The sequence below is a fragment of the Zerene cesonia genome, chromosome 9 (assembly GCF_012273895.1).
Source record: "Zerene cesonia ecotype Mississippi chromosome 9, Zerene_cesonia_1.1, whole genome shotgun sequence".
NCBI lineage: Eukaryota > Metazoa > Arthropoda > Insecta > Lepidoptera > Pieridae > Zerene > Zerene cesonia.
The window spans coordinates 6,403,290-6,420,392 of record NC_052110.1 but is presented as its reverse complement, the minus strand read 5'-3'; the positions used below and the strand labels follow the sequence as shown (position 1 = coordinate 6,420,392).

Here is a 17,103-nt window from a genome sequence, read left to right as displayed (position 1 = left end):
TTTTATTCCTTTTTATCTTTAAGCAAAAGAGGAAAAACAGCTTTACACTAAAAAGCTGTACATTTATCAAATAGGTATTCACAATGCTCCTTATTATATTCTACTTCAATAATGACTATATTTTTTGATATTTTGCAGATATGTCTGAATTATTTTCTAAGTATTATGTCATGGCTTTTCCAGATGAAGTGCATAAATTTCAATCGTATATATTTCATTTTCCCCATCTGGTGATGCTCCTATAATAGGATATGAGGGATTCAAATGTAATCCACTTGAATTAATCTTTATTTTCATTATTTTTTCTACTTAATAACAGCATTTTCTAATAATTTTCCTCTTTTCATTGCTTCCGTGTCTTTTGATTTTAAGGATCCCATTATAGATTCAAAGAACCATGCATTGCCTTATAATGGGCCTGCTTCATACACTTGATGCTATTATTCTTGCATATCTAAGCTCATGCCATAAGGGAGAGATTTATTATCCCTAGTTGCTAATTTACTTTACATGCTTGAATGTCTATTGAAGACTTACAAAATTGTAGAAAATCTTGTGGATTTTCTGGTTGCCTTGAACTGGTGCTAACTAAATAATGCATGGATAATTTTATTAGATTTGTACCCACAGCGGACAACTTTGATTTTTTCCATTAACAATTGAGACTAGTAGATGGTGCATCTTCACTGTGTCTATGCAGCCAAGCCAAAAATGCAATAGCATGCTTACAGTCTCCTGATGAATAAAAATAGGGTTAATAATAGAAAAAATAGGACCTAAAAAAGAAAGTAAATGAAAATAATAATTGCATTATTGATTAATGTATTGTTACATGATCTAAGTGTGTTTGTGATGACGAGATTCTTTAAATTAAATCCCAATTTCACGTCTGTCAAAGGAGTAAAAGCTTTAAGGTAATTACGCATATCATAATACATGTAATGCATAGTGTACTTTACCATACGTTTTCTAAAACATTTATTGAAAGATAAAAATTTTTAAGGGCAACATAACCCTTTTTTTGACCGTTCCTAAAATGTCGAGTGTCAGAACAGTGTTGCCAAAAAATGTTTTGGGTTTCCTTGTGGCTATGCACATGGCGTGACGAATCACGTTATAGTGAGATTAAAAAATTAGTCAGAATTTATTATTAAGAATGTATATCTTTGTTTGGTATAGTGAAAATGAAAACGAAAAAAAAGTTCTTTCCCAATTCTCAATTTGAAATCCCTACGCATAGATTCATTCCCTTAAATTTAGGGATAAAGGTTTAAGATGGCAGCACTGGTATATGGTGGTACGCGGTTGTACCTATTGTACTATGACGTCATAGTTCATGTATTCGAATTGACCAATGGTGTAGCGTTTTATATATTTGAATTTCCTAGACTTTTTTAGTACTTTTTATTAATTAATTTCTCGATGAAATAAAAACTATATCCAAAAATATAAAAGAAGCTTAATTGAGAAGTAATAAAGTTTATGAAAAAAAATATTTCATCCTAATTTAAATTATATGTATATTCCCTATTCAATTAATTTTTTTTACGAATGGCAGTGCTGCGTTGCCACAATTTTAACACTAAATATTATTTTCAATGTTTAATGACATGTTGACAATAAATTGACAATGTGATTGACAAATGACAATTAACCATGTCAATTGTCAAACTAGATATCGAATATCGCCCTTGAATGTTTGTGTTGTAAAACATTAAACTTACAATAACTAAAATACTCAACGATAGACTTTACTATAGATCCAGAAAATTTTCATAGAAATCCTTGTTATATAAAATATGAAAATTGACACAACAGACTTTCAGGACATGTGCAGAATATGCCTTGAACGAAGCCAAGTATCTTTTGATATTTATACTTGTTATTACGCGAAAAGAAATACATTATACTCTGAAATGCTGTCTGATTGTACAAAAATTAAGGTAATTTTTTTTTTCGTCATCCAACAGCTGAGCGTAGTGTTTATTCGTGACTATAAACGACCATGAACATTTGCAGAAGTAGGGCCTTAAAAAGTAAATAAAGATTGTCGACAGGAATAAACGAATAGATTTGAAACGGTGAAGGAAAAAATCACCGAGAGCCTCCGTCTGACAATGAGCGAAATGTACCCCTTTTACCCAGTGGGAGCAGCCCCAATATGTGTCTAAGCATATTCAACTTCCACATTCAATTAAGTAGAAAATAATATTAATTATAAATCCTTTATTATATTACAGCCTGATGAAGAAGACGGTTTGCCGAGGCTTATTTGTAAGAATTGCTGCCGGCAGTTAAAAAGGACATATATTTTCAATTTGCAATGTGTTGAGAGTGAAAAGAAATTAAGGAACCTTCTAGATAACAATCATACAATTCCTGCAGAGACAGCAACATGCCTTGGGATCAAGGAAAAGGTGCATGATCTGTGTAATAATGTTAAAGACGAGATAGAAGATTTAAAGGACAAATCCATAGAATTGTTATTAAAAGAAGAAAAAGCTGTTGATGAGGATATCAAATCGGGTATAGTTTGTATTGACTTTTTTTAGTTTATATTAAGGTTTTTTCAGAATCTTTCATTATGAATTGTCCTATAAGGATCTACTCTTGTTTATTGTTTAGTATCATATCTTCACATGAGTTGCATTATCTTAAATACAATGGTTGATAAATAATTATGTACCCAAGTGTGTAAAACAGAATTTCTGAACTGAGTGATTTGATAAATATAATTTCATTACATATCATATACAAAATTTCATCATTTATCCTACTATTAATATCCTATCCTAATATTATAAATGTGAAAGTTGTGGATATGTGTATGTTTGTTACTCTTTCGTGCAAAAACTACTGAACCATTTGTAATGAAATTTGGTACATAGATAGCTGGACAACTGGAATAACACATAGGCAACTTTTATCCTGATATTCTTATGTATACAAACTAATGCGGGTGAAACCATGGGGCGCTGCTAGTATTTAATATATGTAAAATCAATTTCAGAACCTGGTTACAATGAAAATGATGAAAATGACAATTGGAATGATGATGATGATAATGTTCTTATTCAATTCAAAACAGCACAAGAGTCTGAAGGTTTGTTTTTAATCTTTACTAATATTTATTTATTTCGACCGAAGAATTTGTTTAACCATGCTAAAAAAACATGAAGTTCAAAGAAGTCTTAATGAATGTTGAATAATATAAACTGAAACGTCATACAAAAAAATAATATTTTTTTAACCTCATACTGTACCTTATGTGGCAGAGATTGTTGTATGTGATAAGATCACCTTTTATAACCTCTTTACTTCTCCTTTTAATAAATAATATTTAGTTTCAGAAGCGAATGGCGAGGTGATAACAAAGAAAAAAAGAGGGCGCAAGAAAAAAGGTTTATAAAGTATTTTTTATGTTATGTTTGCAAATTGATGATTTGTGATTTATCTTGTAATTAGAGGTGGATAAAGACTAAAATTTTGGTCAAATGTTACTCAACAAATGTTTAAAGTAAACATGGCTGTAGGTGCTTAAAACTTAATTTACAATACTTCAAAGCAAATAATACACTGAAGAAAAACAAAAACACATTTGATATAATAGAAAAAATCACAAAGATAACTCCAAACATTTTTTTAACAATTCAAAGCCATACTAATATACAAATCAAACATTTTTAGTCCAAATATCTTTCTAGCCCTCATAGGAGGCCTGTGAGCCAGCAGTGGGAACATATATGGACTGATGATGATGATGATCTTTCTAGCAACATACTAATTTAATAGTGTACTATTTTTTATTACAATCAATTGATTATTTCTGAGCGAATGATGTTTACGCATGTGTGCGTGCGGATTGTATAACTGTGTGCATACGGTATTTTGCCATTTTCAAATTGAACATACAAAATTTATCTCAAGATGGAACAGCGGTGGCCCACAGCAGGCTGCCACACCAGTGCGACGTCTGCGGGAAGATACTCAGCTCGAAGAGCAATCTGAACTCGCACAAGATATGCCACACGGACTTCAGGCCCTATAAGTGTACAGAGTGTCCCGCTTCCTTCAAGTGAGTTAGATTAATAGGACTCATAATGACCGAAAATGTATATATTTATTTTTTATATCATACCCGGAACTGAGCTGGTTGTTTGCTTGATGGTAAGCGATCACCACCGCCCATGAACATTCTCACTGGCAGTGCTTTACGAATGCGCTACGCGCTTTTAAGGGGTAAAGGATACGGAAAGGATTGATGAATGAAAAGATGGAATGTACTGGAAAGGGTGAGGAAAAATAAACGGGCATCCGGCTCACCGACTCGCCGTATAAAACCCAATAGCATTCTACTATTTCATGCTGGTCTTCTGTGGGGGTGTGGTACTTCCCCGGTGCGAGCTGGCCCAATTCGTGCCAAAAAAAAAATCTTTCTAGCGTCAGTTCTGCAACTGTCTGTTCTGGATCGGATCTTTTTACAGTCGAGTATAATTTTCTTTTTACCGCCTCCTTGATACAGTGGTTAACGCGTGAGGGTAGAACCGAGGGGTCCTGGGTTCAATTCCCTGTGGAGACGCACAAAAAAAAAATGTCTCGGTCTGGCAGGACACAGAAGGCTGAGCACCTACTTGTCCGTAAAGAAAAACGATCAGTGAAACAGATGTACATCATCTGCCCCATACCCCACTAGGGGACACTCAGGGACCTCACTTATAATTTTTTTAATTTTTATTTCAGAGGACACAGTGGTTTATTCCAACACAAAAGGTTGCATACCGGCGAGACACCTTTCCATTGTGAATATTGTCCGAAGCAATTCAGAAGAAAAACGGCCCTCGTCAACCATATACGCATGCATACTGGTAAGATTTATTGTCATGCTAGCTGTAACCCGCGGCGTCACTCGCGTGGTATCCGGTTAAAAGTAGCCCGTGTGCTAATCCAGACTATAATCTATCTCTGTAACAAATTTTACACAAATATGATTAGCTGTTTACGCGTGAAAAAGTAACAAATATCCATCCATACGTACATACTTTCCCGTTTATAATACAAAAAAAAATATATTAGCAGCTCGATTCTCAGGTCACACAAAAGTTCATGAAAATTGTCCTAGCCGTTTCGGAGGCGTATCGTAACTAACATTGTGACTCTTTTAAATTTGTCTATGGATGTTAGTAAAATTTTAAATGCATTTCTATTATTGCGACAATATTAACGTTTTTGGTCCTTCGAACCGGATAAAACAAATAATTCATAATATTTTTTATCGCTATTATTAATACCAGGTATATTCAAAAGAACGACTTTTAACTAATGACAGATTAAGAAAGAGAGAAAGAAAATACGTTTATTATGACACATACAGGTAAATATAACAATTATACTTAAAATATATATGTGCCTTAATTAACGTAATCTATATTATATATAAAAGAAAGTCGTGTTAGTTACACTGTTTATAACTCAAGAACTGCTAAACTGATTATATTGAAATTTGGTACAGATATAGTTTTAGATCCGTGAAAGGACATAGGATAGTTTTTATCCCGGAAATCTCACGGGAACGGGAACTTCGCTGGTAACACCCCGGGTCTATCTTACCCGCGACTACGCGGGCAAAGCCGCGGGCGGAATGCTAGTAACCTATACTATAGTAACACACATATGTCAATAAAATTTATGTGAAATAACAATCAATAAGCTAAAAAAAAAATCGTTCGCAAATTCCAGGTGAAAAGCTATTCAGTTGCGACATATGCTTCAAGAGTTTCGTGCAGAGCGCCCAACTGGCGATACACATGAAGCGGCACAGCGGCGACAAGTCCTACCTGTGCCAGGACTGCGGGAAAGGTAATGGGAGCTGGGGAGTTTGAGATATTTTGAAAGAATAGAAAAAATTTGATCACGAGGCGGGATTCGAACCCGCGTTTCTTGCCTAACCGTAGCAACGCCTAGCCTCTCGGCCACCCGTGATCCTGCCACAGTAATCGAATTTCTTCTACTCCTTCGGTTTCATGTGCCCTAAGGGGCACCCCACGCCATCTATTGAGATGATTAAGAACCATCACATCATCACGGCTGGCCGAGAGGCTACTAGGCGTTGCTACGGTTAGGCAAGAAACGCGGGTTCGAATCCCGCCTCGTGATCAAATTTTTTCTATTCTTTCAAAATATCTCATTTATAAAGCATGCCCATGCAATAAAACTAAAAATTAAAGCTGGGGAGTTTGTTTGTTTGAACGCGCTCCACTCGGGAACGGTTGGACCGATTTAAAAATTCTTTCAGAGTTGGCTACGTGATACCCGAGTGTTATCGCTGCATAGTATAAAGCAAAGTCGCATTCCCCGTCTGTTCCTATGTATGTATGTATGTTTAGACCTTTAAAATTACGCAATAGATTTTGATGTTTTTTTTTAACAGACTCCGAGGAAGTTTTCTAGGAATAAGTGAGCGAAGCCGCTGGCAAATGCCAATAATATAATATATTCATAATAACAATATTTACAAACACGTTTCAGGGTTCCCAATAAAGGCCGATCTGAAGGTGCACCAGCGGGTCCACAACGGCGAGAAACCGTACGCGTGCCACCTCTGCGAGAAGACCTTCGCGACATCTGGAAACCTGTCCATCCACGTGCGGATACATAACAGAGAAGTTAGGTTAGTTTTCAATTTTTATATTCACATAACATCTCTGGTATGTTTTCCTTAAACTTCCCCCCGTCCGTTACTTCTTTCCAGTCGCAAATCTTTTTCTTTTTCCTTTTTCATTCCTTTTTTTTTCAGTCGTCGATCGTTTCCTTATCCCTTTTTCCTTAAAAGCGGGTAGCGCATTCGCAGAGGTATCGCCTCTGCACATGTTCATGGACGGTGTTGATCACTTACCATCAGGCGAACCACCAGCCCTTGTGCCCGCTATGATATAAAAAAAAGTTGATGTGACACACAAATAAAGAACTTAATTTAATTTGCAGTTTTTTAGAATTGATTGAATAGTTGTATTAGATCTTTATGATCAGACTCCACTCAAAAGCATGTATAAATTATTCTCTTTCCCCAGATACAATTGCAAATATTGCCACCGCGGTTTCATAACACGCAGCTCATTTAACGTTCACATCAAACGGCACAGCGGCCAAAGGGACTATTCCTGCGAGTGCGGCAAGAAATTCTACACGTCGTCAGCTTTAAAGCAACATAAAGTCGTTCACACGGGCGAAAAGCGATACCAGTGCAAGATATGCGATAGAAAGTTCACACAGACAAGCCATTTGAGCCGCCATTTTAGACGAGATCACGCGAAACCGAACGCGCCGATACCCACCTCGGATTATTATAAAATCATCCTGCCGCAATCCAGCCAAGGAATGGTGTTCGAAATTCAAAAGGCGGCGCCGAATGTGGACGACAATTTGAAATGCGAAGACACGTAGCGAAGGGACTGGCTGAATAGAAATGTTGTTTGGTGCGCCGTGTTCGAAATTTGAATTGTAATCCGATAGATAATTCAAATGTGGAAGGGAATGAAGTGTCGTGTTCGATATTTAAATTATAATTCGATATTAATTTGAAATGTGAGATAAGAGATAATATTACATTCATAAAATAAAATTGAATTGAATTGAATTGAGATAATATTATAATTTTATGTAGCAAAATTATTGAAAAATTATTTTAAAAAATGTGTATTTAATAGTGGATATGAGCAATGACAATTTTGGTGTTGTAATAAATTGTATATTAAACAAAGAAAATGAAATGTATGTTCGTATATTATTAAGATTTAAAAATATGCTTCGTCTGGATTAATTGAACAAAAAAAAAGTGCCATAACATTTTCAACAAAAAATGGCGTCAAATTGTGGTAATATTTAGACGAACATCATACTTGTTCATTTAAATAATTTAGGAACACGCTTCTATATGTGTTGCACTAAGAACTGAAGCCAGATTCTTGCCACAAAGAAGATATTTCAAGACATCTATCTAGCCTAAATCAAAATAAAACAATTGATACGAGAAATCAGATATAAGAAATGTCCAGACAATTTTAGCGAGTCCAAATGTTATAGGTTTATTAATAGTTTTGTGCTCCACCTCGGAGCTTCATCATCAGACCTACTTGTACCATATTTTACTAGCTGTTTTTGAAAATTAGCAATTGTCCCACACGTAACATTTTTTGTATAGCGCCATCTATCGGAATTTATAAAGCTCGGAGTGATTCAAATGTGTATCACAATGGACCTTACCATGTGAAATGTAAACTATATCACTCTCCACATCCAAACCTTCATACTGTCTCCAGCCCCTAAATCCTACTAATATTATAATTGCGAAAGTTTGTAAGGATGTGTGCGTGTTGTTAGATACAATTTTTATTTGGAAACGTCTCGAATGATTTTAAAAATTCTTTTTTAGTATATAGCCTGTATTTTTTTTATAGCGGGTCATACCGAATGCAGCCGGGAAAAGTAGCTATTCCGGTGATAAATAAATGAGATGTGGGTTGAATAAACTAAAAATTTATTTTATTTAAGCGAAATGGTGCTAGCAGGTTTGTAAGCCTTTTTTAAACTTGTTTAATTTAAACGTTTCTTTGAAATCATTGTTTCGCTTTATATTAAACTAGCAGCGTTCCGCGGTTTCACCCGCGTAAGTCCGTATTAGGAATATCGGGATAAAAAGTTGCCTATATGTTATTCCAGTTGTCCAGCTATCTACGTACCAAATTTCATTGCAATCGGTTCAGTAGTTTTTGCGCAAAAGAGCAACACATACACACATCCTTACAAACTTTCGCATTTATAATATTAGTAGGATAGGACTAGATTTTGCCCGTGGCTTCGCACGCGTTAATTTCAGAGTAGTTTAATAGATGTTATACATAAAATCCATCAAAATCTGTAGTATAGTTACAAAGATTTAAGCATATACAGATACACAGACGGCGGAAAGCGACTTTGTTTTATTCTATTAGTTATTGTAATGAAAAAAGAATCACATCAAATGTAACTTTAATTCACACAATGTCCTGTGTACTCAATGCTTTTTAACTGTAAATAAATTATTTACTAATGCATATAATGTATATTATAATCGTTTTACATTTATTTATTTTGAATAAATAAAGCGTACACTAATTATTTGTAATCTCAATATCAAATATACGTAAGTTTGAGTGTATCTGTGTGTGTGAGAGTGTCTTTTGTATAATTTTGTACTGTAAGAGTGAGATTTTTATATAAGTAACTAGTTTTATTAAACGATAATTAAAAAAATACACTTTATGTCTAGGTATTTAGGTAGATAAAATTATTGTTACTAACGGACACAGAAATAATTTGATAACAACTTATGTGTGTGTGCGTGTAACTGCGTTTAATTTTTTGTATTAAAAGGCACTTTATAACTAGGTGGATAAAGTGCATATTATAAAAATATGCACTCACACAAAATAAGTTGTGTGTGGGTGCGTAAATCCGGCAAAGCTTTTTTATACCATTTTATTTGTATAAAACTATTGGAGGAGGAAGCGTCAAGCGTATAGAAAGAACATTCTACTTTTCTTGGAGGAAGCGTTCTCTAAACCGATAGTTATGGAAACGCTAACATACATTACGCGGCCTGGTCTATTTTTTGTGATCTATCTAATGTCTCCGGAGCGACAAGCTAAAATAACCCTTAATACAACACGTTAAAGTTCGTGCTAATTAGCAAAATATGTGAAACTATGAAAAGCGTATACTAAGTACGTAACGATAGACTATTCAAAGCTATGAAAAATGTAAAGGCGTAAAGTTTAAACTAGGGTAACCTACAACAAATTGAAATGTTAATTTAAAATGATTAGCATTAAAATGCATACAAAAGTTTAGATAAAGGTTAAAGAATAGAAAAAAATCGATCATGATTTAATTTTTAGTTTTATAGCATTGAAATGCTTTATAAATGAGAAATAGCAAGCGTTGCTACGGTTAGGCAAGATACGCAGGTTCGAATCCTGCCTCGTGATCAAATTTTTTCTATTCTTTCAAAATTTCTCATCGATCATGATGTTTAGTCAGGTGTTGCCACGAGACGCGCGTTCTTATCCCGCCTAATGTTCGAATTTTTAAATAAATTTCAAAATTGGAATAAATAGGTCATATGGCTTGATAATTGTCTGTTTCTTTAAATTAAGAAAAAATAGAAACAAACTTTTTTTTAAATTTTATTTGCATACTGGAAATACTTTTTTATGAATTAATGTTCTTCAAATTAGTTGCAATAAAGTATTTTTCATGCATTTTGTTTTCGTTCTAGCTCATTATCAAGAATGTTAATTTTAATAATACAATGGAAAAATTGTGTCTGCCTTGTTAAGGCTACGACCTACGATAACGATACAAAATTCAAAAAAGTAGCTATGATCAGTGAATATAATATACCCCGTGTCCCCTACACGGGATTTTACTTTTCAATAACTAATTGTCACAAGAATATGTTTTTCAGTTTCATGAGTAAGCAATGAAAATGTTATCATACTTCACAATTACTTTTTCTTTACTCACGGATTAATTTCTCATTCCTGTTATTAAAAACTCAAACGAATACTGCAAGTGGGAGGCTCTCTTATCATTTGAGTGTTTTAATATTTACAGAACCATTTATATGACATAGCAAACACTTTTTATAATTTCATCTGTTTGTTCGTGTTCGAAATATTTTTACGCAGCTGTCGATTGGCTATTAGAATCCTTTGCAAAGAGTACTTACTTATATTATTAAAAAAAAAAATTAACCGATTTCAAAACCATTTACTGTTATTAACATAAACTTTTATTCCTTTTTAGTGGAAAACAAATATACAGTCAAATAACAAGATATTTAACTAGACTAGTAAACCTCTTTTTTATCAATCTGTTTTTGCCTCACTTTAGTCGTAGCGTTTGCACGAAGACAATTGATTTAGAGCATCGCCATCCGCCATCCCCATTCTTCCATCAGTCGTCGAGGCGCAGAGACTCTAGGCACCGCTTTATGGTGGATGTTCCATGCACCCAGACTGAGCAGTTCGACTCTTCATTCTTTATTCGAACCGCAAGGGACTGGAACATGCTTCCTGTGTCTGTGTTACCTGAAGGGTATAATCTGGGGATCTTCAAAAGTAGAGTGAACAGGTACCTTCTAGGGAAGCGCGCTCCATCTTAGACTACATCTACGTTAGCAGGCGAGATGGTAGTCAAGCGCTTCCCTATCACACACTAAAGAAAAACCTTATTTATCTGGGATTTAATTATAATAGTCGCATATTTTGTTTTCGCCATTGTTTATATTATGATCCAGGAAAGGATAGCGTTTAGGAAGAAAACTGTTTATACAATTTAGCTGCGCATTTGACAACACCACTACTCGAAACGGTGAAGGAAAACATCGTGAGGAAACCAGCATGTCCAAGAATCAAAAATTTCATCGACATGCAGCAGCAGCGACGATGCAGATTATAATAATTTTTATCAATTATATAAACCTAGACCCATTGGCCAAGTGATTTCCTGTTCCAGTAGATCTTAGCACCACATTCAAATCTTTAAAGAAATACAGCATATTGCATAGTGATTTTATTCGTTAAATATAGCTTAATAATATGTCTGATTTTGCTCTTATACAAAATTCTCATGCTTTTATTTCCTAATTGGCTATCCAATCCGATGTCTATATGAAAAAAAAAGCCTAGGTATCCTACGTTCTTTCTCGGAACTCAGAGACAGATGTCTCATCGTCATCCAAATCGTTTTAGTGGTTTAGATGCAAAGAACTCATCCCAAGAACTGTCCCTCTCGGACAGAGTTAAAGAGGCTGAGGAGTGAGGGTATCCGTCAAGTATGTGTTTCCACAATTTTTTTTAAGTATTATCCTTTTTTAATTTTAGAATATAGACACACTATTATTATAAATGTAAGAGTTTGTTTGTTTGTATGTTTGTTGGTCAATCACACTAAAACTGCTGAACGGATTTTGATGAAATTTTGTATACAGACAGGGTATGAGCGGACTTGGGTGATAGGATACTTTTAATCCAGATTAAATGCTCCCTTGGGATAAAACAGGAATCTTGATATCCGGGCGGAGTCGGGATGAGCGTGTAGAAATTTATATTAATATTTTGTAGCGAAGCACTTCTGAATCGCGCAAGCGAAATATTGTCGCTGCAGAGGAATTCCACCTTGCTTTCTCCACAACTTGCATAATCTGTATATGTTCAAAATGTTTTTTTTCTAAAATAATCTATACAAACCGCAGTTAAGAATGTGCTATGGCAAACGCTTGGCTATCATTCCTCTCTCCTTCTCTGGGGCTCAACCCGCTTCGAGCTCCACATCGTCCGGCCCCGAACCTACATTGATAGGACTACGACAACTCTGCGAGATCCGAGCTGCTAAGGTTACTGACCGCCGCATCCTGACCCAAATATGACGCACACAAATAAAACATTAACCGAAAATGACGCCTTATATCCGGCGGTCATCGATCAATACTCGTTCTTTTTACTACGAAATATTCTAAAAAATGGAACTAACAATGAAATGTTTATGTTTAGACTGAGTCTAAACTGAGATATTGCTATTAATATAGCATAATATATTTTAAACTCAGTATATTATTTAGTCTGTGGAACCAACGGTCTCGGCCGGCTCTGTATAAAACTATCATTTTAATAATCATCAAAAATTAATCACTTTTAAACTACTATGTTCCTAAACGAATAATTTTACAAAAAATCGAAATTTCCAAATATATCAGATAGTCCGTAAATAAGCATGTATTGTAATTATTAAAGTAATGTTTAGCGTTTCGTTTTCTTATCCTCACCCTTCCCAGTCCATCTCTTCTTTCCAGTCAACAATCCCTTCCCTATCCCTTCCCCCTTCAAAGAGGCAATAACTCTCCGAATGTTCATAGGCGGTAGTGATCGTTTACCATCAAGCGAACCGCCAGCTCAGTTGCCCGCTCATGACATAAAAAAGCAAAAAAAGTACAATTTTGATATTTTTCTATCGTATCAAACTTTCAACAAACTCTCTCAAATTAATATACAGTATCCTAAAGCACGTCATATGCTTAACAGTGTTTTTGTTAATGGATCACATAGGCAAAACAGGCATTTACCTCATATAGTCCCCTTAATAGTATATTTGATCATAAACTAAGAATATCATAAATAGGTATAAAAGACTTTCTTGTGACAATATAAACAATGATAACTCTGTATATATATAAATATATTCAATCAGTGTTCTATTCTCATTTAGTGAAAGATGAAGGTGGGAGTTGGAAGTCTATCAAATTAAAAAATAGAAAAAAAAATGTTTTCAAAAATAATATTATTTAGTATATTCGTCTCTTGTTTCGTGTACATAAAGACAGGTGAGTATTTTTTTTATTTTTTTACCTGTTAGTAATCACATAAAGGGGAAGAAGTTGTTTGTTTGAGTGCGCTAATCGCAGGAACAACGGGACAGTTTCCAAAACATTTGCCGTTGGATTTGCGCGTGATCCCCGAGATCTTCTAGTTATGCCACGGGCAGAGCCTGGAGTAATTCTATCATATATTTATAAACTAGCTTTTGCCCGCGGCTTAGCACGCTTTAAGTTCGGAGTAGTTTAATAAGTGTTATTATACATATAAATCTTCCTCTTGAATCACTCTATCGATAAAAATAATGCATCAAAATCCGTTGCGCAGTTTTAAAGTTTTAAGCATACATGCTGAAATAGGGACAGAGAAAGAATGAGAATTCATTCTTAGTTTATTAGGATTAAGAATATAAACATATAAAAATTTACAATAACTGTTCCCTCTGCGTCTCACAGTGAACATAAATAGAAAAAAGATAAACTGGCTTGTATAATATCTTTCACAAAGTAATTACCAAGACATATGTACTCTAATATGATGATGATAAGTGTTATCGTAGAAGAACTTGTGTATATAAATATAGAAATAATTATACAAATCATCATCATCATCAGCCCTTATATCCACTGCTGGGACACAGGCCTCCTATGATGGTTTAGGCCATAATCCGCCACGCTGGCCCAGTGCGGGATAGCAGATGTCACATGTCGTGGAACTTTTGATTCTCGGATATGCCGGTTTCCTCACAATGTCTTCCTTCACCGTTTTAAGCAGCGGTGATGTTATCTACATGTGCAGATTAATTGAAAAATCAATTTATTTACTGCACGCTCGCCCTGTCTCGAACCCCGATTTATCGATTTTGAAGCCCGAGGTTCTCACCACTGAGCCACCACTGCTTTTAATATAAAAAATTGGTTTAATTTACCATTAAAACTGAGCTAAAGCATGAATCAGATCTATTTCGTTTAGTTTTTTATTGTGCAAGACACACGTTCTGTGAAGTGGCGCACGTTGTCCGGCGTTGGTTCTGGTCTGGTCTGGTTGGAAGTTGGATGAGAAGGCACTCGAAATGACAAGTCGGCTAGTAAGTGCGGGGATTCTATCTTGCCTACACAAATGCTTCTTATAGTGACAGCATCAGTTATTGAACGTCTGATATATAAAGAGATCATATTAAATTTACTTGCAGTAAGAGCATCTAGGAGAGCTAAAGCGAAAGTTAAGTGTGCTTAGAAACTCTGTACCATTTCTGATTTTTTGTATATGAATCACAAAATGGATTCCAGATAGGTGATAGTCCTTATGCTCTGAACTTGTTACCTAACTTCGGTCTAAATAAAACTATTTTAGGAAACAGATTAACGTTTATTTGTAATCATATTTAACAAGTCACACCATGATATGTAGCACGATAATGCTATTTGTCAAAAACAAACATTGTAACGAATTTTTTGCACGTGTCGGTAATGCGATGTTGTCTTATATCTTAACGCTTAAATGAATTTAAAGTTTGCTCGAGAACAACATTAAATATTTATTTAAATGAAAAAAATAATCGAGCAAATTATATTATCACTTAGCGACGTTAAGATAAGTTAAATTAAAGAAAATAATCATAAAATAACACGGCTGCGTTTCTTTATTACAATGAATCGCGCATTTTCAGTGTACGAAAATCCTACTAATATTATAAATGCGAAAGTTCGTAATCATGTGTGTGCGTTTGTAGCCCTTTCACGCAAAAACGAATGAACCGATTGCAATGAAATTTGGTACGTAGACAGCTGGACAACTGGAATAAAGTATAGGCAACTTTATATCCCGATATTCCTACGGGATACGGAATTACGCGGGTGAAACCGCGGGGCGCAGCTGGTAATTTATAAAAGTTAGGTACTTTGATTAGTTTTTGCTTTTGTATTTAGAACCGTTTTCATACAGCCGTTTAGCACCCAATCATTTACAGAAACTGTAAAGTTGCAAGCCATTCGATGTACTTTTAACACACACACATTAAGAAAAATAATATATATCTATATAAAAACTGAAGTCCCGTGTACCCTAGTGCAGTATGGGGCAGATGATGTACATCTGTTTCACTGATAGATTTTCTTTACGGACAAGTAGATAATCAGCCTTCTGTGTCCTGCCAGACCGACACATTTGTTTTTTTTTTTGGTGCGTCCCCACCGGGAATTGAACCCAGGACCCCTCGGTTCTACGCTCAAGCGTTAACCACTGTACCAAGGAGGCGGTCATATATCTATATAGCTACCTATATAAAGAAAAATGTAAAAATGTTTCTTTTAGATACACCATGTGCGGCGAGGCAGATTACAGGGCAATCTGTTGTGTGTGTGTGCAATTCAACGTACTGTGACGATGTCACCAGGGACGAACCTGCACAAGGAACCTATAAGATCTACACGTCTACAAAGGTAAATCTAAATATACATAACTCAATAGTGCTGCGGGCAATAGCTACTATGTCATTAACTAGAAATTTCTTAAGATTTGGCGAGTTCTGTTATGATCAATGTAACACACTACACAATTATAGGCAACACTAACTTTTGCCTCGGCTTCTATCAATATATAAACATACATATAAACCTTCCTCTTGAATCACTCTATCTACTAAAAAAAACCCATCAAAATCTGTGGTGTAGTTTAAATATCTAAGCATACATAAAATCTAAATACATACATACTAAGTGACAGACGCGGGAAGCGACTTTGCTCTATACTATGTAGCGAGCTTTCCACAAGCGGTTTCGCCCGCGAAGTAAAAGAGAATCTCGCATCGTTCCTATTCCCATATCCGTGAAATTTCCGTGATAACATATGTCTTTTTTCGGTTCCAAATTTCATCATAATCGGTTCTGTGATTTAGGCTTGAACAATATAGACTGTATTTTCTTGTGTTTGGTTTTACGCGAGTATTATACATTTAGAAATTAAAAACTTTTCAACGGATTTTAAACGCGATTTATTCATTATATTATTAACCCGTAGTTTCGAACACTTTACAGCGAGCGTGGTCACGGTCACTCCGTAAAATCCGTTGAAAAGTTTTTAATTTCTAAATATAGACTGTGTTACTTTTACATTTATAATTTGTAATGAGACAACATCATGTTTTTAATAAGTGGGTTTTAAGTTATTTGAATTTAGAATTTCCTTAAAATTATATACCTATCCATGGTGACAATTTCATTTGTATTCGAGGAAAATATTCAGATACCAAAGAAATCACATTGAATATTGGATCAAAATTAAGAGCCTATTAAAGTAGCTTAGGAATCCATCAAAAAGCAACGTCTGATGATGATCAAGAGACCAATGAGGAATGATTCGATCAGGAAAATGCCTATGTTTATGCTTTTTATGAATATCGTCAAATAAATTATGTTTTATGTGGATAAATATTACTTTAATCGTAGCAATTAAAATAAGACAAACATGTACGTAATAACGTATGAGAATTGCGTAATTGATCAAATATGATAACATTGTCAATAATAGAATTAGATTAAAACAATGTATATTATCTGTCTCTGTAACAGGAAAAAGCTGAAAAGTAGTACAATGAAAATTCGACGACTTTTCAGCCGAATTCAAAAAGAAGGAGGGTATCAATTCGACTAGGTTTATTGTGTTCTCATAACTTTTTTCGACTCATAACGCGATC

The 17,103-nt window shown here is 34.8% G+C and overlaps 1 protein-coding gene across 1 annotated transcript; it reads left to right on the top strand.

The window, feature by feature from the left end:
• The first annotated feature begins 1,674 nt into the window (after window positions 1-1,674).
• On the top strand, window positions 1,675-7,594 carry LOC119828964 (zinc finger protein 239-like). Its single transcript, XM_038351305.1, has 9 exons — window positions 1,675-1,943; window positions 2,241-2,526; window positions 3,011-3,103; window positions 3,345-3,401; window positions 3,928-4,075; window positions 4,741-4,865; window positions 5,737-5,856; window positions 6,526-6,667; window positions 7,068-7,594. The coding sequence occupies exons 1-9, from the start codon at window positions 1,800-1,802 to the stop codon at window positions 7,438-7,440; spliced, it is 1,488 nt and encodes a 495-aa protein (XP_038207233.1). The 5' UTR covers window positions 1,675-1,799; the 3' UTR covers window positions 7,441-7,594.
• Window positions 7,595-17,103: the final 9,509 nt, after the last annotated feature.

What these genes read in the sequence shown, in the direction of transcription:
- LOC119828964 (XM_038351305.1), top strand. Translation starts at nt 1,800, where the DNA reads ATGAAAATTGACACAACAGACTTTCAGGACATGTGCAGAATATGCCTT. An exon ending in AACAGCACAAGAGTCTGAAG is followed by an intron (nt 3,104 to 3,344) that starts GTTTGTTTTTAA and finishes AATAATATTTAG; the next exon opens with TTTCAGAAGCGAATGGCGAG. An exon ending in CCATATACGCATGCATACTG is followed by an intron (nt 4,866 to 5,736) that starts GTAAGATTTATT and finishes CGCAAATTCCAG; the next exon opens with GTGAAAAGCTATTCAGTTGC.